This window comes from Myotis brandtii, unplaced genomic scaffold (assembly GCF_000412655.1).
Source record: "Myotis brandtii unplaced genomic scaffold, ASM41265v1 scaffold123, whole genome shotgun sequence".
NCBI classification, from domain to species: domain Eukaryota; kingdom Metazoa; phylum Chordata; class Mammalia; order Chiroptera; family Vespertilionidae; genus Myotis; species Myotis brandtii.
The window spans coordinates 17930966-17955574 of NW_005354291.1; the positions used below are offsets into that span (position 1 = coordinate 17930966).

At 40.2% G+C, this 24609-nt stretch overlaps 1 protein-coding gene across 6 annotated transcripts in view; it reads left to right on the forward strand.

The window, feature by feature from the left end:
• The window catches only part of AIG1 (androgen-induced 1), a 209416-nt gene that overhangs the window by 160257 nt on the left and 24550 nt on the right, over positions 1–24609 (forward strand). For 3 of the 6 annotated variants that reach the window (XM_005859076.2, XM_014533886.1, XM_005859077.2), the window contains one exon: positions 21230–21345. The exons of 2 other annotated variants lie outside the window; for them this stretch is intronic. In XM_005859076.2, the coding sequence (XP_005859138.1) occupies positions 21230–21345 (116 nt within the window). Of the gene's footprint in view, positions 1–21229; positions 21346–22054; positions 22253–24609 lie in introns of those variants that run through there. One more of the 6 variants, XM_005859078.2, reaches the window with a different exon arrangement.

Here is a 24609-nt window from a genome sequence, read left to right on the forward strand (position 1 = left end):
TTATAAGGATACAAGTCCTATTGGATAAGGGCCTCACTCACATGATCTCATTTTATCTGTTTTCTCTTTAAAGGCCTCATTAGGGGTTAGGGCTTGAACATAGAATTTGGGGGGAACATGATTCACTTCATAACATGGGATTACCCACAATGCTCATAGGTAAATTGGAGGTCATAGTTTATAAAATGTGTATGAGCATGTGCATATGAGGATTTTCCTGGAAAGAGAGTTTGTAGCTTTTATGGGAATTTCAAATAATTCTAATAGGACACACTGCTTTATATTAACCTCCCTAATTATTTTTCCAGGTATGATGATATATGTGAATCATTCACAAAAATTCTACGATTTTATAAACCCTGTTGCTCCATCCTCTCTCGATTTTGAGATCTAGATTCTGTTCAGCTACTAATCATTAATCTTTCCAAAGATTAGGGAAGAGTTGGAGAACATGTTTTTGTATGCTGCTGAGTTGGCTAAAATGATGAAGTATTTTTCATTAACGTACAGTTTTATTGTCTTCCTTTGTAAATGGTGGCTTAAGTGCTTAAGAAAATACATGGTTTTATAAATCAAATAAATATATGAGATAGGTAAAGAGAATAACAATTAAAAAGCAATTATGAATTTAGAAAATAGTAATCATATTACAAAAATTAATTCATTAATTAATGAGTGATTATAGGCAGTCTTTCTTATGCCTCCATAATATGTGGAGGAAAGCAATGAAAAAATGTGCTAGGAAAAAAATGGGCTCTATGATAAGAACCTAAAGAAATTTTAAAAATTTTTAATGGAAAATAGAGGGTAAATGACACTTTAAAAGTTATCCTTGTCCATTGTTTTCTCTCCCTTACACTAGTGGATCTACACCTTTATCTGCGTCCTTTCAGATGCTGAGCTCTGAGGCTACTATTTTCTCTGTATATTTGTGCTACTAACTCTTTAAACTGGAACTTTATTCACCATCAAGAAATTTCATTTTGACTCTAGCTGGTTTGGCTCAGTGGATAGAGCATCACCCTGTGGACTGAAGGGTCCCGGGTTCGATTCCGGTCAAGGGCATGTGCCTGGGTTGCTGGCTCAGTCCCCAGGGTGGGCATGCAGGAGGTAGCCAATCAGTGATTCTATCTCATCATTGATGTTTCTATCTCTCTTTCCCTCTCCCTTTCTCTCTGAAATAAATAAAAATATATTTTAAAGAAAGAAATTTCATTTTGATAGGTTTAAACACTTTTCTTGCCCAGTGATATTCAAATGTTTCTCTAATTATGGAACTGTTCAATCCAAACAATGATGTCTAGTAGATAAAAATTCAACTTATAACTGATCTAAGGTGGGAAAGGAAATGTGGCATTTCCCCAATCCTAAGTAGTATACTCTATGTGGAATTTCCCAATCTACTAGCAGTTCATAGTCGATTATTACTTTATTTAGCATTCCCTATGTGATGGAATATCAGAAGCAAAAAAATGAAATTATTCTCCCAGTTTGTTTGTTTTTTAAAGAGTAAAATTAGCTGGGACATATTTATTTTTTCTGACTGTGACCTCTTGTAAAAGTGTCAGGAGTGGATGGGAAAATTAAGACAACGCTCACTTCCTTTTCCTCATTTTAGGACAATGATGGCAGGAGCAGACTGGAAATCTTAAATCATATCATTGGCTTTGGAAACACTTTTGACCTTTGGTCTCATTTGCCCCCAAAGCATGCAGCTAGAGTCACAGAACAAAATATTTAAGACATCCTATGACTTCCTGGTGAATGGCTCTTTTGGAAGAGCTATTTCAAAGCCCTCTGTCATTTTTGCTACAGTCACTGTGTCAGGATCAAAGACAGCTGGCAGCTCCCACTGCCTTGGTCCATGCCTGATGGCTTTCAGGGAGCGCTCCAAGTTCCTGGGGTCTCATCCGTTCCATTCCTGCAGTTCAGAGCACCTGAAACACTAAAATAAAAAGAAGTTTGAAATGTGTTGCTTACTATTTAGAGACACTTTGAATATTTCCAGATAGCATAACTGTTTAAAAAAAAAATCTTCATTCACTGAGTCTGCAAAGAATTGAGGAAACCTTTAAATAACAACTTAAACCTCTGAAATTAGTACAAATGGAACACTTGTGAGTCTTGGGGATTTCAGTGGAAAAATACACTACTGAGTTTCTGTATTTGTATATGTAGTAAACTGCTATAGTTAAGCGTTTATATTGTTACAGAAGTTTTACTCCTGCTTTTTTGGATTTTTGTTTGTTTTGGTTTGGGTTTGTTTGGTTTGGTTTGTTTGGATGGGTTTGATTTGGTTTGATTTAGTTTGGTTTTGTGTTTTTTGTGTTGTTTTGGTTCTCACAACATTTTGGCTCTAAATTGCTCAGCAAAGAAATAAAGTTGTGAAGTTTTACGTAATTTGCTCCAGGTCATACAGTTTGTGTCAAAGCCAAGTGGAGATTATTTTTTAGCCAAGGGTTTTTAATGTGCTGCTTTAACTAGCCAACACACCATCCCTTGTTTCTTAAGTTATCTGGTAGGTTCTAGGGGCCACCGGGACGTAGAAATCAAAGTCATGGGCTTCTTTTCACACGTTTGCACTTGCCTTGACCCCACCAGCTCAGTCAGTCTGATGGACCAGGGTAACCACTTTATGTGTTGTAATTCTTACTTCTGCCCAGTAATGTCTGAGGAACATAGAGACTTATTTCCAGAAGCATGCACTTGGGTGACAGGCTGAGTTCCCCTTGCTGTTCATTTCCTGCCAGCTCTCAGGGTTAAGCATGTCCATGTGCAGCTGGTGGTGCTTTATGTACTGGGATTATGGAAGTTAAAGAAGGATGGAAGGGAATGGAAATGAGTAACTACTGAATGCCTGTTTAGCCCGCTGTGGGTTCACATAATTTAAACCTCATGACAATCCCCAGAGAACGTTATTATTATCCCCACTTAACAGATGAAGAAACTGAGAATCACAAAAAGCAAGTAGATGCCCAAGCCCTCCAGTTTAATCCATGACATCAGCAGTATTTGAATCTACGTCTCTCTAAAGACTAAGGCCAGATGTTTCCCATTAGATTGAACCATTTCTATTCAAATGCTAAAGAAGATAAGCCTTCAATTTCCTTATCAGTATAATAAACTCAAGAGTCTACCACCTTGTTTAATCTGTCATTAAATGGGAGAGTCTTGAACATAGCTGAACAAATTGAAGAGAGTTTATGTTCATTCAGCCTCTTCATGAATTGTGAAAAACCACCAGCAAGTTATGACTCTAATAATCAATAGAATTAATGTTTGCCCTGACTCGGCAATGCTGAATTACATGTCATCCCAGTGCAAAGATTTCTTCTTAACCATTGCTAACATTAAAGAGAGTCGTATCTGCCATTTTTACCCACACATTTTTGCAAAACTCATAAAACCTTTGAAGATTGTTATTTTCTCAAATGCTTCTTACCCTGTAGCCTCTACTAGCCAATGAGCTATTTCATGGACTTGATTGGTAGAGAGAATCAAAGAGGAACATAGTAAGTAGAATGGAGATAGAAACCAGAAGGGGGACTGGTTTCCTCATGTCTAACATGTTCTGCTCATAGTTAAAGTTGTGAATGGATCCCGCCCCCCACCCCTGCCCCTGCCAAAACCTGGTCCACTCTCAGTGTTCCCTATTCAGTTTTGCCAGCCAGAAATCCAAAGGGAAGTCAGAAAAAATTGTCAATGTCTTGCTTGAGCAGTGAGAAAAGCAATAGCCGGGCAAAATGGCTAGTGATTAATTTATCTTGGGACTTACACCATTGAAGCTGCCTATTCAGTACAATAAGGTTCAGATATAGTGACCTGGAGGCCAACTGAACGATTTCTGCAGAGTATGTAGGCCAAAGTTGTATTGGAGAAGGGGTTGGATGGAGACAGTGAGCTCTTCTACTTGAGTGTAACGTTTTTGAACACACCTGGGAGAAATAAAATCATCACCAAACTAACCCCACAACAGGTTGAGTTTACAAAGATGGAAAGCTAGAGGAAGCCTCATTAACTCTGAGTTTTCTTCGCCTCATGAGAGGAAGTCTAGTTAAGGACACCTTCAATGAGAGCAATGAGCTAAGCAAATAGCTCTGACTTCGCAATGATTTAGGAAACCTCCTGAAGTTCTTTTCCTTCCTTGATATTAGTGCCATAAATTTAAGTTGACTGATAATCCTTGGACTCTGGGAAAAGCAAAGGGCTAGTTTATGGTCAATTTCTCTCAATGATTATCTTTCAGAAAGCGTGTGAGTTATGAGAGAGTATCTAACCTATCCGGCTGTTGAAAAAGAGAATTGGATGACATGTTCAAAGAGCTGCTGCTAAGAGCCTTTCAGCAATTGCTGCAGCTCAGCCATGGATGTTTCAGCGAAATGAATAATAGAAGGCAGTCTAAGAATTCGCAAGAGGAAGTGTTTTCGTAATATAGCTTAGCAAAAACATCTCTATATTAAATCTATTTGCAAATTTAAACTGTACCAGGGGAAGGTAAATGGGGTTATATAATCCAAGTAGCATAGGAAATATTAAATAGTTCATGCTGTTAAAACAGGGTGACATCATTGCCACGGTACTTTTTTCTCCAGGAAATTGAAGGCTCCATCCACAAGTGAGAGGTAGGAAGATTTATTTCCTGTGGGAGAAACTCGAACAAACTCACAGCCCTGCCTTTCGTTTACGATGTTGCTGGAAAATGAGAACTGCCCTATTTTATCTCACCAGGTTTTTTTCAAGCTGCAAAGCAAAAAGGGGAGCGGAGGTAGGGAAATTAAGGACAACAGGGGAAGCCTTTGGCCTTCACATGAAAGAAACTACTACCAAGAATCACATGAACCTACTATTTGATCACATATAGGTTTTAAGAAATGGTTCTTAAAGATTTCTAGAATGAAGGAAGCGATTTTATGCAGGATTAGAAAAAGATGGAGGAAACCAATATACATCAAACAAAACTAAAAATTAAAGATTTTTTTAAAAGGTTTACAATCTAGATTGGCTGGTGTGACTTGGTGGTTGAGCATCAACATATGAACCAGGAGGTCCCGGTTCGATTTCCCAGTCAGGGCACATGCCCGGGTTATGGGCTCAGTCCCTGGAGGGGGGGTGGCAGGGGGCAGGTTATTGCTGAATGACTCTCATCATTGATGTTTCTGTCTCTCTCTCCCTTCCTCTCTGAGATCAATAAAAATATATTTTAATAAAAGGTTTCCAATCTAGCAAGGGGAAGATCTTAGACATGTAACAGTTATGGTCTGCACTAAGAGTTTCCCAGAGGACCAGTCCAGGCGTAGAAATTTATTAGGGGGATCACAGATGGGAGTTGGCAATATACATTTTCTGGCTAAACGTTGTGGTCAGTTTTTCAAAGTCAAGTTTCAATTCATTGCTATTGCAAAACTTTTTCATTTTCACCCCTTTAAATGCTTCCTCGAACAAATCTGCTTAGCTAGCCTCAAATACTACACATAAAATTAACGCCAGAGTATAAGCAGGAGGATACAAATCCAGTTGGCAAGGGACAGCCACAAGGAATATTCCTTAGGGCACTTATGTTCCAGTGGACTTATTTGAAAACCTCAAACCTAAAGTACCATGACTCTTTTTGCCGTGACTGTGTATAAGGGAAATCAGATTAGTGCATCATCCTTACTCAGCCCAATTGTCTTTGAATTTTCTGCATGTGAAGTCACATGGCCTTACCCCAGCATTACTTATGGTGACTAAGCATTTTTCAATGGTCCTCTAGCAAAGCAAAAGTGATCAAAATTCAACTGTTCAATTTTACTGGATAGCTTTTCCTTTTCCTTTTCTATGTCCTGGCATTTTTCTGGGTTTTCTTCCTTTCTTATTTCTTACCTAAGCTCCTTCCTCCTCCTCACTTCAATTTTATGTCTGATACTGGGAGCTTGCTCACTTGCCCTTCTCCTATTCATCTTCTCAGTTTATTATAAGCTATGTCCTGTCTCTTCATATTTCTGTGTTTCCTCAAAAACAGTATATGCTAATATTTTCCTGTGCCACATTTTCTCTAATGTATTCTTTTTAAATTTATATGACTTTATCTTTAATAATAAAGTAACACATACAGGTAAAGAATATTTGAAATATATCTCAATGTAGACACAAGAAAGATGATCACTCATGATCTTTCAGACAAAGGAAATCACTGTTAACATTGTAAACTGTTCCTTCAATTTTTAAAAAAATATATTTTTATTGATTTCAGAGAGGAGGGGAGAGGGAGAGAGAGATACAAAGATAAATGATGAGAGAGAATCATTGATCCACTGCCTCCTGCACGCTCCCTACTGGGGATAGAGCCTGCAACCCGGGTACATGCCCTTGACCAGAATAGAACCCGGCACCCTTCAGTCTGCAGACTGACACTCTATCCACTGAGCCAAATCAGCTAGAGCTGTAATCTGTTCCTTTTAGATTGTTTTACAAATAAGTTTTTAAACCTAAATATGATAATATAAGTATTATTTGATGTTCTTTGATGCCTAAATATGATAAGTATTTTTCTTAATATTTTTTCTGGTTATGTAATATCCATTGAGTGCATATATCTTAGTTTAAAAACCATTCCCTCATTGTAGATCATTAAGATAATCTTTCATTATTTTGCTATTGTAAATGGTTTCAGGGAAAATATCTTTGTTTACTAAGCTGACGAAGGGTGTGTTTTTATCGTGTGTTTATTTGTTTTATTTGGGCTGATTTTTATTTGTTTAGCATAGATCCCAGAAGTTTAATTACAGTCCTTGGGAAATGGGTTAGGACCCTTGATAATAGGGTTAATCTACTTCCAAACCACTGGTGGTAATGTATTCCTTGTCCAGCATTCACGCGTATGCACTGTTCCCCTTTCTTGCAACATTAAGTATTCTTATTTTAAAAGAAAGCTTTGCTAATTTAACATGCAAAAATGGTTTTTCATTTTAATGTAACTGCTTAGTAGTAAGAGTGCATGTATATCCATGAATTTGTTTATCGTTCATCTTTATTCATTAATTCTTTCATCCCTTCTCTACCTTTCCATTGCCTTGTGCCCCACACTGCTAATTTCCTGCGCATCTCCTCATTCCCTCTGCTAGCTTTTCCTCCCCACAAAGTTATTTTTGTAATTCTCTTTTGTCTTGTGTCCAGTAACTTGTGGAGCAGTGGGACCCAAATTGCATTTTAAGATCATTTTTATGAGCGGTTCTCAGCAGGTGTCTTCAAGGCCCCACGTTCATTTTTGGTCCCCCACTGTGAAAAACTGATTGGCAGCTGGTGACAGGCAGGGCACGGGCACTTGGCACTCACAGGGAGCCCTGCAGGAGGTGCCCAGAGCCATGGCGGAGGAAGTGTGGCCAAGCCAGCACAAGGTGGGGGACCAGATGTCGCCCGATTATGTTCCATTGAAATCCAAACAAAGCCCAGATTCAGGACCACTTCCTTGAGACTCCCCGGTTGGAAACTGGCACCCACCCAGAACCTCACAACAGCTGGTCTCCCAGTGCTAGGATGTATGTGCCTCGCAGCAAACTTTACCTGGGTGTTACTGATTGGCTCCTATCAAGCAATCAAACAATAACTCGAAGACCCAAAGCATTCTGCTCTCTGCTGAAGATAAAGAGACCGTCTATCACTGACCACGCCAGCGGGCTTGTTACAGGCGTGGGGACTCTGGGAAGGCTGCGTTTTCCTGTTATTTATGCCGCCCATGGTAACCCCGAGGCTGGAGCCTGACACTAGCAGCTTCGCAGTGACAACGCTCCGCTCTTGTTAGGAGACTAAGCCCATTCTTTGGAAATAAATTATATTCTAAAATAAAAGCTTTCGGGGGACATCAGCAGATAAGAAATTGTGCTTATGTTTCTCATCATCCAGTTCCTGTTGGGAAACCGGCGAGTCTTTGCAAACACTCACTTCTCATTATGGGGCAGGTCATTTGCATTTGTGCCTTCTGCTCCCCTCCTCCTCCCAAGGTGAACTGGCAGCCCGGCAGTTTTATTTTCTGACTATCAAGGAGGAAAAACAAGACAAACAGAAATCATCCTCTTCACCAACTCCTGCAAAAAAAAAAAAAAAAAAGATATGACAATTGGCTGTGCTGAACAGCACAGGAAGGTTTTCATTTTAACACACAACAAGCAGATGGAAGAAAAAGTGAAGAACCGTGAAAGCACATCAAATCATGTAATATTTAGCTAAGTATTCCTTCCTGACCTAAACCCCGGCGCTGTATTTCATGCATTGTCTTTATAACTGCTGCCCTGCTGTTTCTGTCACCTGCTGAGGTCTCCATGCCTCCTCCCCCGCTTCCTCCATCTTTTATTCCCCCTCCCTCTGGCTGCCTGGCGGTCCTCAACCCAGATTCTCAGACCTCACAGTGAGATTTTGGAGCAAACCCTCTCCATTAGAAACAAACAAAATAAATTGTTTCCATTCCCCAATGGAATGTGCTAAAGCCTTTTTTCCCCTTTAACATGGATGCAATTTAAATTTGGCAAGAGCTGAACCCAATATACCTCACTCCGAGAGAAAGCTTTGTGAGAGAGACCCTTCTAGGAAGACTCCCTCACCCCCCCCCTGTGAACTTAAAATGACAAAAGACAACTCAGTTCATGCCTTGGGCATCTACAGTGTTTCTGCAAAATCCTCACCCATTTCCTCATTTCCCAAAAATGTGCAAAGCACCTACTATCTGAAAACCCTGTGTGTGTGTCCCTGCCCAGCTGTCCCTGCGAGGCTGTGAAGTCAGTGGTTCTTAAGGCCTGCATTTCCTTTGCTCACTCTCCAGCCCTTACCACACCAGGGGCGTCGGAAGATCGTTCAGTGACGTTTCTCTTCATTACTCTGATTTAGAATCCTGCTTATCTGCAACGTTCCAGACATTATGGATGAAAAGGAAACCAGGAGAAGATCATGGCCCATTCACTGCAGGTATCAACTGGAAATTAACTGAGATGATCTATCAAGAATCGTTCCAATAATATGATCAAGGGCCAAGTTAAGCAGAGCCAAGGAACTCGACCTCAAGGAATATACAAGACTTAGAAACGTGACCCTGGCCCTTGCCAGTGTCCTGCCTCTCTCTTCTTCCCTTCTCCACGCCTCATCTACCTTTGCAAAACATCTGCTCAAGGATCTGAAGGAGTCTCACATCTTTGCTCAAATGCCAGAAGCTCTGTTGCTTCCCCTGGACTGAAAGTCACCACAGAGGGTCAGACCCCAGGCCAGTTCAGGCCAAGTCGGAGAAGGGCTTATTTGTCTCTCTTAACAATAAGGACACCTGATAGATGCACCCTAGCTTTTCCCAGTACATTTTATGCACAAATTTATCAAGACATTATTTGAATCAATTTATTGAATTAATATTTGGATCGATTTATACTTTGAGTCTGTTCCACTTGTATAACCCATAGGTTGCCAATCCTTGTCTAGCACAGCATGCAGCTATTTTTATGACCCCAGCTCACTTTATTCCTGGCCCCTGTAACTCCAGGAACTGGCTGTTACATCCAGTTCACGCAATCCATGCAATTCCTCATCTTAGACCTTTGAACAGCTCTTCTCCCATCCTCTTCTCCGATTCTTCCAACTGAAGATTCTCAAGGCTCCAAGTGAGCTTTAACCCCATCCTGCTTCCCTCTGTAATGGCTCCCAGAGGATTTGTGGCTCTGACAGGATTTATGGCTGTCAAAGCAGGACAGATACGCTGGCTACAGCAAAGGCTCGACCTGAAAACAAGAGCCGATGGCCAGCCCTTGAAGGTCCGGTCTCCACCAAAGGAAGTCTCCTGGTGAAGAAACGTAACTTCCACTCCTCACCCTATACACTGGGATTTTTCTGTTTACATTCGCGGAGCAGGGACGGGACGCCTCCACAAGCTGTGTTTAAGCTTACAAAAATGCCTGTCTCCCCATGATTAGGCTGCAGGGGCTAATGAAAATGTCAGGCTTCTTCAATCTGGCTGAACTTTATGAGTAGAGTGCAGTGATACTGTTGATCTCATGCTGACCCGAAATGGGCCAAAATACAGGGTGGGGCCAAAGTGGGTTGTTTGTATGGAAAACAATACAATCATTAATAAATAACAATACAAGAATAAACTCTGTGTTTCATGTACTCACAATGATAAACCTTCGTTTGCCCCCCTATCTATGTCTTTGATTGATTATGTTCAAATGGGGAAGGTTATGACTTGATATATGATTTGAGAAATAAAGCCATTTAAGATATTGTCCATTGAACATAACAAAGCATAAGGCCTTAAGGAAAAGTAAAACCGAAGGTCATTTGTGTGATATAGAGCTGGAGCTTTTTTTCCCTCCAGCCACCCCTCCCAAGTGCACTGTCTCACGGGGGCGTAAGCTTTCTGTTGTCCATAGGACTGGCATTGTTCCTAGAGCCTCAGATCCATAGTGACCAAAACTAGATGGCCTACTATGTGCCTTATTCAGCTGAAGAAGGTGTTGAATAGCAACAAACTGATAATGAATTTTTAAAAGTGATGTCAAAGAGACTTATTAGTCATGCATGACCATGTATTAAATTAAAGTTGCTGACTTCATAGCCCCAAATTAGGCAGTACCATATGCTGACCAGGCCCTATAAATGCCGATGTCAGTGTGTCCATAACCCTGCAATGCAATTATGAATTGTCAGGCTCTGTTGCTGTAGGTGTTCCCTCGATGAATTGCACACACAGAGGTTCAATCCTACTGCACTGATGATTGTGTGGTCAAAACATTGAATGTGCGGGAAAAATCGACTTGAACAAAGACCATCCGTGGTCGGTGAATGCTGTAGTGTGCGACACAGGTCCCCTTCGGAACTGAAGGACTCGCTTCCCAGCGGCTGGGAGTGTTGTCCTCTCCAGCTCTGCACTGTACGTCATCTCCAGGAACCATCTCATCTGAAGGGAGCTGTTTTCCCACAGCTCAGGCCCCTTTCCCTGGAGCGGCCCACATCCCATAACTGGTCCACGCAAGAGTGGAAAGACCCGGCCTTCTTACCTCAACTCTTCAGAGCTCTTGGGGGTCGGCCAAGGCCCTCGTTGCGACTGCATCACAGGCACCCTTCTCCCTCTGCGGCCTCACACTTCCTTCTTTTCCCCTGACAGATGTTGATCCTCAGAAGCTCCCTAACTAGTTTTCTGCATGCTGATTCCCATCTCAAAGTCTGCTTCATGGGGAACCTGACCTGCAACACTAAACCGATCTGGGTTAGCTTGCATCCAAAGATGATATGTTAGGAATATTACATTATAATTTAAAGGATGCAAGTGACTGAAATGCAAAAGTATGAGAGTAACAAATGAAAACGACAGGGTGGATAAGCATGTGGAGCAAGTGAAACTCTCATACACTGCTGAGGGGAGTGTAAATTGGTACCATCACTTTGGAAAACTTTTGGACATTATCTACTAAAGCTAAATAGCTAGAGTCATATCTGCAATTCCTGTCCTTGGTTAAGTACCCTAGAAAAATGCAAATGTCTTCACCAAAAGAAAAATGCACAGGAATGTTCATCGCAGCACACTTCCTAAAGGGCCACACTGGAGAGAAGCGCAATGTCCTCACAGTGAGGTGGATGAATCACTGTTGTATTCACACATGGAGTGCTATGCAGCAGTGAGAATGGAAGCCTGCAGCTCCACCCCTCAACGTGAATGAATCTCACAAATGTGATATTGAGCAAGCACAGCCAGGAATAGCAACAAAAAAAATACATAGGGCATAATTTCATTTCCATACATTTCAAAATCAGACAAAACTATTCTCTAGTGTTCAAAGTCAGAGCAATAGTCACCTCTAAGGAGATTAGCTGTAACAAGAAGTATAAGGGATCTTGTAGGGGACTTGTGTCACTTAGTTTGGTGTGGCTATAGGAGTGAGTTCACTTTGAATATTCATCTCCTGGACTCTTGTTATTTGTGCACTTTCTGTATATATGTTATACTTAAACTGAAAATTTACACAGCAACAGAGGGAGGAAGGAAGGGCTTGATTCAGAAATGTGTCTTCTAGTATATGAACACAAATTCCCAAGATTTGAGCAGGATTTCTGCTGTCCACTGCTGCAGACTCTTACAGATAATTCTGGGGTCCAGAAGGGCTCCAGTTGGCTCGAAGTTATGTAGCCAGCTAATGGCGAACAGCTCCCTAGCCCAGTCTTCTCTCCACTTCCCCACAGCACAAAGAGCCTATGCAATTACTAGAGTCCCGATTTAGCTGGACTCAATGGTGGCCACATAATCACTAGTGCAGCCCAAGCAAGATGTGTAGGGAAATACGTCTTGAACAAGGATCCAGAAAGGACATTGAACTTGATACACTGTGTCCAAGGTAACAGAGATGTCATTCATTTCTTAGAGGCCTCTCTCCTCACCTATCTTCCCATCCACACTTTTCTAACTATCAATATTGCCTTGTGTCGAAAGGGTGTCCTTTTCTGTTTAAGAGACTTCAGAGAGCCCTAACTGGTTTGGCTCTCTGGAGCGTTGGCCTGCAGACTGAAGGGTCCCAGGTTCAATTCCGGTCAAGGGCATGTACCTTGGTTGTGGGCACATCCCCAGTAGGAGGTGTGCAGGAGGCAGCTGATCGATATTTCTCTCTCATCGATGTTTCTAACTCTCTATCCCTCTCCCTTCCTCTCTGTAAAAAATCAATAAAATATATTTTAAAAAAGAGAGAGAGACTGCAGAGAAAAAGGTTTGAGCTATGAACTATATGGCTTCCTTCTCCCTGGACTTTCCCCTCTGCTCTTTGAGAGAACATTTGACTACTCCATGCTTTAAGGGCTCCTTCTGACAGTATTACCTATGTCATGGAGTCATTATAAACAAGAGCTAAGTTATAGCTGCTTTATATTATTTAAAATAGTGCTTCTGCGCCCTGACCGGTTTGGCTCAGTGGATAGAGTGTCGGCCTGCGGACTAAAGGGTCCCAGGTTCGATTCCAGTCAAGAGCATGTACCTTGGTTGCGGGCACATCCCCAGCAGGAGGTGTGCAGGAGGCAGCTGATCGATGTTTCTCTCATCATCAATGTTTCTAACTCTCTATCCCTCTCCCTTCCTCTCTGTAAAAAAATCAATAAAATATATTTTAAAAAATATTTAAAAAATAAAATAAAATAAAATAGTGCTTCTGTAAGGGCTTGGATTTAGTTTAATAGATAATAGGAATGACCTTCAAGATTAAAACTAAAATGTTCCCTATTCCTTAAATATGTTAGGATGTGTGTATATGCATATATGTATTTGAATGGATGTCTATGCATTGATGTGTGTGCATAGATGTATGCATGGATGTGTCCACATGTATGTTTGCAAGAGTATATCCTTCATGTGTTTGCATGGGTGTGTGTTTTCAAGTATGTGTTGTATGGGTGTATGCATGGATGTATACATATCTGTGTCTGCATGTATGTGTGTATACCCATGTATATTTTCTGTTAATATTATGCCATTTGCAGGGCGCATGTCACTCTCTGGAGACTCATGGCTCTCTGCTTTCGATTATACTCAGACTAGTCCAAAACCCCTCTGAAATAATCCTAATCACCTTGGAAGCCACCACACTCAGGCATGAGGCTGTCAAATGTGAGTGCTTGCAGATGTCAGTGCAGGGATCCAGGAGGACAGATCAAGGCTTAGTCACTGAAAAATGCATGCCAGTGCATCCCAGCGCAAGAGCACTAGCGCAGCCATAAAAAAACGTGTTGTGACAGTAAATCAATAACCTCTTGGAGACGATTCGTTTCTGAAATATCCCTGATTAATTATGCCAGTGCACGCTTGGCAACAGTACTTTGCTCCAGCATTAACCTAATGCTTTTTGCATGAAGCAGGATTATAACTGGTTCTCATAAGTCAAATTTGACATTTCAAATCAGGCTTTAAAGGTTTTGGTTATAGATTTTATAATGTCTTCATGTCAAACATAATTGCCCTTATTGCTGCTAGTAGACGTTTGCCAATCAATCAGAATAACATTTATTTTATCATAAACAAGAGTAAATTAAAACCATTTGAAGTCATTGTGTTTGAAGATTCAGCTGGTACACATGACAGAGGAGTGTGATAAAATTCTACAAGTCAATGGAAATTTTCTCACTTCAAAAAATTAATGCCTCTATATATTTTTGTGAACAGCTTTAGTTTGATGACTTGATTCCATATAAATATGGTTAGGGACAAAGTATCCCCCTTTTCTGTAATAAATCATAATTTTTGTGCTTTCAAGATAAATGTATTTTTATTTACTTATATTTTTCAGCCAGGAACTATTTCTTTAAATAAATTGCCCATTAAATCGAGTTTATATAAGGGAAAGTCATACTGTCATGGTCCTTGAACAAAGGTTTATTGAGACTTGCTCTTTCTATTAATATCCAAATATTACCCCAGTATACCTTACACTCCATGGAAGGGGTTTTAGCTTATTCAAGTTTCTCTGCTTCCTACAGGACAAAGTCCATATGAAAACCCTCCGTGATTTGGCTTATGCCTGCCTCACATGGGCAAACTCAATTCTTCATGCCCTTTCATGTCCTACAACAGTGGCAGTTCCCTCAGGGGTCCATGCTGTGCCTTTACATGCTTTTATGGCAGGGGTCCTCAAACTTTTTAAACAGGGGGCCAGTTCACTGTCCCTCAGACCGTTGGAGGGCTGGACTATAGTTTAAAAAAAAACTATGAACAAATTCCTATGCACACTGCACATATCTTATTTTGAAGTAAAAAAAACAAAACGGGAACAAATACAATATTTGTATTTGCATGTGGCCCACGGGCCGTAGTTTGAGGACCCCTGTTTTATGGAAAGCCTTGTGAATAAAACTCTTCCTTTACCCTTCCTTCTGCTGGAGAGGCCCTGGTCACATTGATAAACCCAGATCCAATGTTTGCTGCTGCACACAGTTTTCCTGGACTCACCCAAACAGACCAGATCACTCCGGCCACTGCACTGTCATAAGTCCCCACATCTGCATCTATCTCATCATATTGTAATCCTTTGATTGTCTGAGGGCAGTCATTAGAGTCGCTATTCTGTGAGAACTAAAAATATGAATTATAAAATTCTCATGTAAGATGAGAATACCTTTAAGTCACTTTAAATTTGCTGTCACATTGTAAGGTCCAATGTGAGCTATCTCTGGCAGCACATGCACAAGCATTCCCTTTGGCGGCCTACAGCTGCTGGACTGAAAAGAGGCACCACACTGGAACCGCTCATGATGCCAGACTCTTCGCACCTTGTGGGCACCTTCATTAGGAAGATTCAGCAAGAGATATGAACTGCCCTCAAAATGCCTTTTAAATGAAAAACAACAGCCCAGTAACATGGTGTCACTCACCTAGTGTAATTGATGCCTCTTTTGCTCTTAATTGCAAAGATATGCATGTCTTGGTTTAATGTACGTCACTATTTTGTTTATTGGGCCTAATTATTAAAACCATATCCCAAGACTTGTTGGGACTAATGTTAGAACTGGATGGGTCCCAGATTTAGTATTATGCCCGTACAGAGTTTTGGAACATACTGGAACTGGGTAAATATTGGTTCCATCTGAATCTAAGTTTCTGATGCTGAGTCATGTTTCTAACACGGTTCTGAGATGCCTGCGTCAGAGTGTCTCCGGCTGACGTGACAGCCAGCAGGAGCAGGCATCCAACACCACACCAAAAAGGCCCAGCCAGAAAGGCTCTGGCAGCTTCTGGGGAGAACCTGTCATACTGCACAGGCATTGATTGTCCCACTAAAACGAGCACCTCAACCCTTAGGAGAGGGAGGCCTGTGACAAGAGAAAGTTCCTTGAAACTACAGTGGTTAAGACATGCAAGTCCTTATCATTCAAAGCACTAAAATCTCTCTACCATGAAGAAAATGAGGAAGGATTACAAATTTTGAGCTGGCTGACCAGTTAGTAAGATTAATAATGATAGTTTCTGGTGGCACGATAAAACATTTGGTCAGGTTTTCAGAGTTAAGAAATAGGTTTTTTAGAACCTGCATCGCCTTTGTTTGTCTCCAAGCTGCCAGGGGCATCGTTGACACCTCCCGCATCTATTGACTGAATTTACAATTGGCCCAGGGGAAGACCCAGCCCAGTTCTGCTCATGCTCCCTCCAACACTGTTTTCCGTTTTCACCAAACAGTTGCCTTATGTGGAGAGCCCAGAAGCTTTGCAAAAGTTAGAGCAGTCAGCATTTCACAATCTTTGCCAGTTTCTCTGACATCATCCTTTCTGTCATTTTAGATCATGTTTTGCTAATACAAAGGGCATTATCTTCACACTTGGAAATTTCTTCTTGCTTTATTACAGAATGAAAAGTTTCTCTTTTTTAATCCCCTTTTATTCTGCAGCGGATTGAGAGGTAAAAAAGTAAACAAGATATTCAAGTTACAATCTGGAGTGTATAACTTTCTGTATCCTGGAGCAGTTTTTCAGATTATTTTTATTTGTGATATTCCTGTAAACTTGTCAGAACATCATAGGGACTCTCCCTCACCCCATCCTCCCAGGCAAGTCTAGTCTCATCTCTAGCCTTGCCCGCATCCTGCATGCCCACAAAAATGCAGGTGTTCAGTGCCACCTGTGCACACATATGCACATGCACACGGCTATCCTTCAACTCTTCATTTATGATCAAAAGTCATCATAGGGATAGAGGAAAACCTAGATATCCTCACAAACATGAAGGCACGGATTGTGGTCTACCTACGTGGGGACTACCAGGAGCAATACTCCACAGCGAGTAAACCAGGCACCCTGGGAGCCAGACCCAGCAATCTCACTTTTAACAAGCTCACCTGGTGATTTGATGCAAATATTACTTTGAGAGCACTCCCAGAGCTCCCGCTGTGTGCTACAGATGCAAATAAGCAGACATGGGGTTGCCAGCTCTCTTACTATTCAGCTAGGCGGGGGCTGGGCTGGCGTACCTCACAGTCAAAAGCTGGTTTTGCTTCCAAGGAAGAAAACGATTTGTATCTGGTGTTCATATGGTATGGGAGCGGTACTCTCCTATTTAAAAATATTTTGGAGAGAGGAGAAAGACCAGAGAAATAGCAATTAGATATAGTCTTCATATCTTGTTTATTATTTTTATAATATATATTGTGATTACAGCTCTAGAGTCTAGAGCTCTAAAATAATCTTGACTGGCCCTCTGATTCATCCATCCACTTTACTTCCCTGAATTCTTATCATTACACAGCGTAGTTTTTATTCTTCTATTTTTTCCACAGCATAATTTATTCTCAAACGTTCCTTTAGTTTATAGGCTACTGAGAGCCATCACAGATAATCAAAATGTTTTTCCCAGTAGCAAGTCCAGATCCTTCTTGTGTAGTGTAAATGCATTTCTTTAATCCTGTTACATCCCATTAAATCCTCCATCAGTACCTAAATGTTCTACTCATCCATCTCTCCATTTTTCTGGTAAAAGAACATCTGTTCATAAATCAAATAATTTAGCAGTTAGAAAATATAGCTAAAATTTATGATAATCTGTTCTAGTGCTGTGTGCCCCTGATGGCACACAAGATAATGTATGTGGCACAGAGACCTGGCCTTAAATAATATTGAGTCACAGAGTAAAAAGGTAATTCCCTCTCAATCACCTTTCAACCCTCCCGATTCCATTTAGGAGAGTCTCTATTGCATGCTAGTGTGTCTTTGCTGCCCCTCTCATACTTACTAACATCCCTACCTAACATCTACAGAGCAGGCCTCGGGGTCAGAGCCTTTAACAGCAGTTTTTAAGAGCTCCCTCAGAATGCTTATATGCCACAGGAAAAAGCACATTTAGCAAAATATGTTTTTTACACTGAAGACCTTTTTGTTTATGTTGAGGCTCAACCAAAAAATAGTTCTGGTCTGTTGAGAGGCAACATAAGTGATCTATAATCATGTACTCCCACAGGTTTATTGAATCAAAGGTTATTTAACTTACATCTTTTAAAGATATAATTTAATGTAGAAAACAGAGGGATTTGGAGACAGATAGAACTGGTCTTGAACCTTACCTTCAGACTTACTAGCTCTATGATTTTGGGCAAGATAATTCCCTTTTCCAAGTCTTTATTACCTTTATAAACTGCAGAATGCAGTTTATAATTCCCACTTAAGGTGTTGTTTTAAAGATTAAATACATTACCTCCACAAATATTTATTGATCACCTCCTATGTGCCAGGTTCTTGTCTAAGTGTTACAAATAGCACAGTGAACAAAACATAAGATTGCCATTCTTGAACAGCTGATGGTCTTGAATTGAATTGAATATTTCCTTCTTGGTTCTTGTGTCATTGAAGCACGGTAGATAAGAACTGGATTTCTTGTACCTATACTTCTCAAGCAAGTATTCCTCTTGCTACTTCGGATTTCGAGTTATAACTGAGCTGCTAAGGGTTACTCAGAGATTCAGCAGGACCATTTATAGAGTTTTACAATTGTTCTAATTCATAAAATTTTACCTGCAAGGCAACATTTATATTTGCTATAAATATTTTGCACTATTTTTGCTTTTGGTAATATATGTGGTTTATTGGTAAACATAATGTGCATGATAAATTTTTGGAGAGGTAGATACACATCTTCTAATGCCTGGAAATTCTGCATGATAAGCTGCTAAGTTACCCTGATACAGAAAAACCTTCTCCTGAGATTTGCCACTAGCCAAACTGTCCCAGGCACAGCTAGCCATACAAAGATATTTTGTCATTGGTTAAGTCACTGATGGAACAAGTAGTTCCTTTTAAATAGTAATGATGCCAATGATGAAGTAACCCAGAAAGATCTTAATTTTTCAAAGGGCTTTTCTACCTAGCACCATCAAAGTACATTCTAACACTTTCAGGTATGGCATCTGATAATCAGCAACTAAGCCAGATAACGTAATGATAACTGGATAACTAAAAATATTCAGATTCGTTATTTGAACTTATATAACTTTATAGAAAAATGGAAGACTTTCTTCTCAGCTTGGAACAATGGCTGAAGAGGTAGAGTTTAGACATTGTTTAATAATGAGTCAAAAATAATATTGTCATCCTATAACCCACACGGGCCATCAGAGTCAGCATTATCTTCATTTTATTTGCATGGATTTTTCTTTTATGTAAAATTTGATAACACTTGGCCTTATTGCTAGCCGTACATTTTAATTTTACATGAGTGAACCATTATAAAACTACTAGAGGCCTGATGCACGAAAATTTGTGCAAGAGTTGGCCTTCCTTCCTCCGGCTGCCGGCACCGGCTTCCCTCCGGCACCCGGGACCCGGGCTTCTCTCCGGCCGCTGGCAGGCACCCGGGACCTGGGCTTCGCTCTGCCCTGGCTTCCTCTGGAAGGACATCTAGTCTAATTAGCATATTACCCTTTTATTATTATAGATTGTTAGCAGTTGAAATTCCAGGCCAGTGTCATCTGAGGTGAATAGGTGGGAAAAAACAACAAAAATAAAATAGATCTTTAAAATGCATACTATCTCTGAATTACCACACATGTACATTCTACATGGTTCCTTTTAGAGCTAATTATACTGTTTTAAGACAATAATAGAGAAACAAAGGATAAAGAAAGGTAAATTTACCCAACTGTGGAATCACCCACCTGACATCCTGGGAATGCCATACTCTAATTACTAATATATTGGCAGTCAGAACAGTTATCTAGAGAAGAATGCTTAAGACAAAGAATTTCCAGTCTTTATATTTCTTTTTTTTTATTGACTTGAGAGAGGAAGATAGAGATACTAGTAGAAACATCAGTGATGAGAATCATTGATCGGCTGCCTCCTGCATGCCCCCTACTGAGGATTGAACCTGCAACCTGGCCATGTGCCCTGACCTGACTGGAAATAGAACCTTGGCCTCCTGATTCATATGTCAACACTCAACCACTGAGCCACACCAGCCAAGCACCAGTCTTAATATTTCTTATAAAATCTTGTGCTATTTTTTTCTATGAATATAAAAAGTAGCTCCAAAAATGTTCACCTTGATATCCCCGCTATCTCTTTTCCTGACAAGGCCTACCTACAACCTGGTTCCATTTTGCTATAATACTTAGGGTTTCAATTTCCTGCCTTTTCCTTGAATATGCAAACAATACAGCAAGAGCTTCTAAAACAAAGATTCCTTCATAGCTGTTAAGGGGGTCTAAATAGGATTCAGACTTACTGATAGTTCAGTTCTTAGTTCTGTCATCTTCTTACTCTTGGGAAGTTCTACAATGTTAGAAGGTAAATCTATATCCTGAGCCTGGTTTTACCTAAGAAGTTCTTTGTCCCTTATATCTGTCCCCCAAATTTCAAAACCAACAACACTTGACTCTCCTTCCTTCCTACCTTATGGAGGAGATAAATTTCATCCTCAACCTGGCTCCCTGAACTGAGCATATAGAGTAGCCACTGGGTCCAAAAAGCAAGTGGTAATGTTCCACCCAGCTTCGTTAGTGTCTGCCTTCAAACATCGTATCTAAATCCATGAACTGCTGGTGCAAACTGGTACCAAACTGAAGCTAATTTGGCAATATTCATAACTTGTTGCTGGTACACACAGAATTTGGCATTATGTATCAACATCCTTAAAATCTTTATAGCTTTTGACTACAAGAAAATAATTTAACATTCAGACATCCATACAAAGACTTCTACAAAAGATATTAACTATATTTTTACAAGTGAAAAATTGAAAATCTTTTACTACTTACTGTCCCAAAACAGGAATTGGTTAAATAAATTTTGGTACATCTATAAGGTGAAATTTTAAGCAGCTATGGTCATGGTTGATATTCTTAGAAGGATTTTTAGAATAGCATATCAGGAATTCTCATGCTACAATTTAAAATAAAATGAATGCACAGTATGATCTTAACTATGTATAAGAAGGAGGGGAGAGACATATACCCAAATATTAACACTGGTTATTTTTATTCCTTTCTTGTTCCAATTTTTGTTCCAATTTTCTTCCTATATGCCTTTCTGTGTTATAGAAATTTCTTGTAAAATGCATAAATAAAATTTCAAAAATTAAGATACAAAAGCAAAATACCAATGGAGCAATTGACGCTTTCTGTGTTTTTGTGTCCATACGCTATTCTCTGATGTGTTGCTTTCGCTGGGGATTTACACTACCCATTCTCCGACTGGAGACAAGGCAAAACCACTACGGATGGGCGATGATGAGAATCTGTGTCACCTGGTCTCTGTTCTGTTTCAGCACACGACAGTTTTGCCCTTTATATTGATCGAGATGAGGACATCACACCATGGGTATCCCAGCAGGAGCAGCGGACTCACTACCATATGTACCTTCTCTCTTGGCTATATATTATGGTAAGGACAGTGCCTGCTGGGCTTTCGTATTGTATTAGATTTTGCACTGCTAAATTTGGGCACATATTTCATTATGGATATAATCACTAACAGATTCATACTGCGTGCCTCATTTGGTCCAAGACCTGGGCTTTGTCTCATTTCCCCAGATGCTTATATTTTTAGAAAGTATATGCCAAACCTCACACAACAGGAATTTGTTGAACAATCCCATGTAAGCAGTGGTTCTTCCAAGGCTACATTTTTCAACTCTTTTTCAAACTAAATGTTGTTCTTGGACACCGATTTTATTGCTTAAGGGCTTTTTTTGCTTGGGATTTTTTGTTGTTGCTTTTGTTGGGGAATGGGGGAGTTGCAGCGAATGCAAATAAGGATGGGAGAAATGACCTCTTAGAGACATGACTTTAAACTTCATAGGAAACAAGTGAAAATATACGAGTCAGTTTAAAACCTATTCCAGATTAGTTATTACATATAGCATGCATTTAGTGGTTTTGTTTTTTTAAGTTGGGGTAAGTCTCTAATTTGTCTATTGGGCATGAATAAGTCCCAAGCGGGAGATTCCAAATTTATCTGATAAGAGGTTTTGCCTGATAAGTCTATTACACATTAATTGCAGTTCCTACCATGTTTTAATGTTTCAAAATTGTTTATCTTTAGAAAATTTCTTATTTCTCTTTATAATTTCAAGTTCTCTTTGATATATTAGCTTACACAGCAGAGGTCTCTCCTGCCAGCATTTCTATCTCTCAGGACTCTCTTGCCCTGAATTCTGGGTCACCGTCCCCTCCTTTAAGCCTGAAGGACTGAAGAACATTCTTCCAACACGCCCTCCCCAACTGTGCTTAATCCCATCAAGCTCCTGAAGCGCTTTGGAAGGCCCAGTGTCCATGGAGCGTTTAGCTCCAGCCAGCCCAGAAATGGAGGATGAAGGTCAGCGCAGTTCTTCACATACTTTGCATGAATGCTCACATAATGTCCCAGATCTGAACAGAAAGGGAATTTGCTTCTAGGAAGTCACACTCTATGACCAGCTCTAAGGGGACATCCAGACTGCAGACCTCAGAACAAATGTGCAGTAATGTTCATTCCATCTGCCACTTCATCGACTAGTCAAAGACCATTTGTGAGGACTGGGGAACATTTGTTTTCCTAGTCACTGTCTAGATCTTCTTTTTACACCTAAAACCTTAAGTATTCATTTTCTCTCACAGGAAAGCTCCAAATGATCAGGGCTCACGGGTAAAGTAAGACTGTGAAATTACATCTTAAAAATTCATGTATGTGCTTTATACATATGAACTTGATAGTCAAATGACTCTTATCTTTCAGAAGAGCCATGTAGGGAAGCTACACAATTATTCAAGGACGCTGCAGTGTTCACAACATACCTGGGAGTGCCCATAGCATTTAAGCCTCAAATGCCCTTCTCTCTTCCCTCCCCAAAATACATTCTTATTATTTTGCACTCATATTTGCTTACCTGTGGGAAGGGAATTTTTTTACTCTGGGAACTCTGGATATATTTCCACAAATTCACTTATATTCTGTTAAATTATCTGAATCTTGTAAAGCCCCAGAGGTTTCAGGAACTACATACTTTCCGATGGGTTTTCTTTCCACTGGAGGTAAAATCAGTCAGAGTTTCAAAGAGACACGTGGGAAATACCACATCGTCTTCATTATAGACCCCCAAGATCCCTCATTAAAATGAAGCATTACTCATGCTCTTCACGCCAAGTGAGGCTTGCCAGTGCTGTGTACTCCCTAAGCAAACCAGTACTTGTTTGGACATGTATTTGCATTAACTAGCGAATTCTCTCAGATATATGCTGAGAAAGCTTTCAAAACAGACTTTTTTCTTTGGTGTTCTGCCCTAGGCATTCACGGGTATGCCAAGACCTAAACAATGTCCCACACATCATGTCACTTTATATAAATCCAAAGATTTTAATTGTTATAAAAAAGATGCTGGTTTTTGCTCCCTTTCAGACTATCTCGGAGCTGATGAACCAGCAGAAGGTTCAGGATATGAAATCTCTTAGTAGCATACCAGGGTTGTGACTGGACATTCCAGAACCTTGTGCCAAAATGGAAGAAAGCATTCCTCTTATCACATGCTAGATATAAAATAAATAGGTCTCCCTTCCAATTCTCTGTATGTGTGAGCTGAACCTATACCTCGCAGGCTGCTGGCCAAGCTGGCTATCTGCTTTGCTCTGGTTCTAGCTTTCTCTCCATCTCACAAGTCTCCCTCCCTATCTGAATCTGTTCTCTTCCTAGATTTAGATAGTGAGTGTTGACAAAGCAAGGGATACCAGAACTTTCTCTCATACACTGGAGCCCATTGAGCTCACACCCTCAGTGGCGATGACTAAAGTAATACTAATCTTTAGTATACATAAAGCACATAGAACAGTACTTAGCACAGAGTGGGTACCATGTTAATATTATCATCAACCCATTCCAATGTGGTTTAAGCTTCATTATTTTAGTAAAATTTTCGCTGACACCATGAATGACTTCTGTTTTGCTGAATTCCTTGAATGCTTTGTAGACCTCTTCTCAATGGACATTTCAGTAGTTTCCATGTGGAAACATTCCCCTTCCTGAATCTGTCTCTTCCGACTTAGGTGATATAACAATCTCCGTGTTTTCCTCCCAGTTTTCAAAATTGATCCCTCTCCGCATCACTTAATGGTTCCTCCCACTCTACCCAAACCTCAGGCAGTCAAAGAAGTTTAGTGCACCTGGAGCCATTGATATTTTGCTCTCCTCCAATCACTACAATTTTAATTCTGCTGCTCTCCCCATCATGGTTACTTGTATTTTACCTCTCCACAACTTTGTACTTTTAACCAGTTTTCTGTTTGTTTGTTTGGTTGGTTGGTTTGGTTGGTTAGTTGATTGGTTGATCAATTTGCCCATTTCCTATGATACCTGACTCTCTCCGGCTGCTTCTTCTCAAGCCTCCTTGACAGGTGCTATTCGTCTACTGATTTCCTAATGCGTAAATCTTCATAGCAAACTTTCTTACACTGTCTCCCACCCACTTTCCACTTCTTGGCCAGATAGTTTGTTTTAAAATGCAAATCTGGTCATGTCAATCCTCCTACTTAAAACTCTTCAATAGCGGGGTCTTTTTTTCCAATTTGAGGTTTGTTTTTTCTTTCTTGGTAGACTTTTATTTTTCCTTATACAATGACGTATCCTTGGACTGTGATATTCTCACATGACAGTAGAAAAACAAGATGTGTAAGTCAT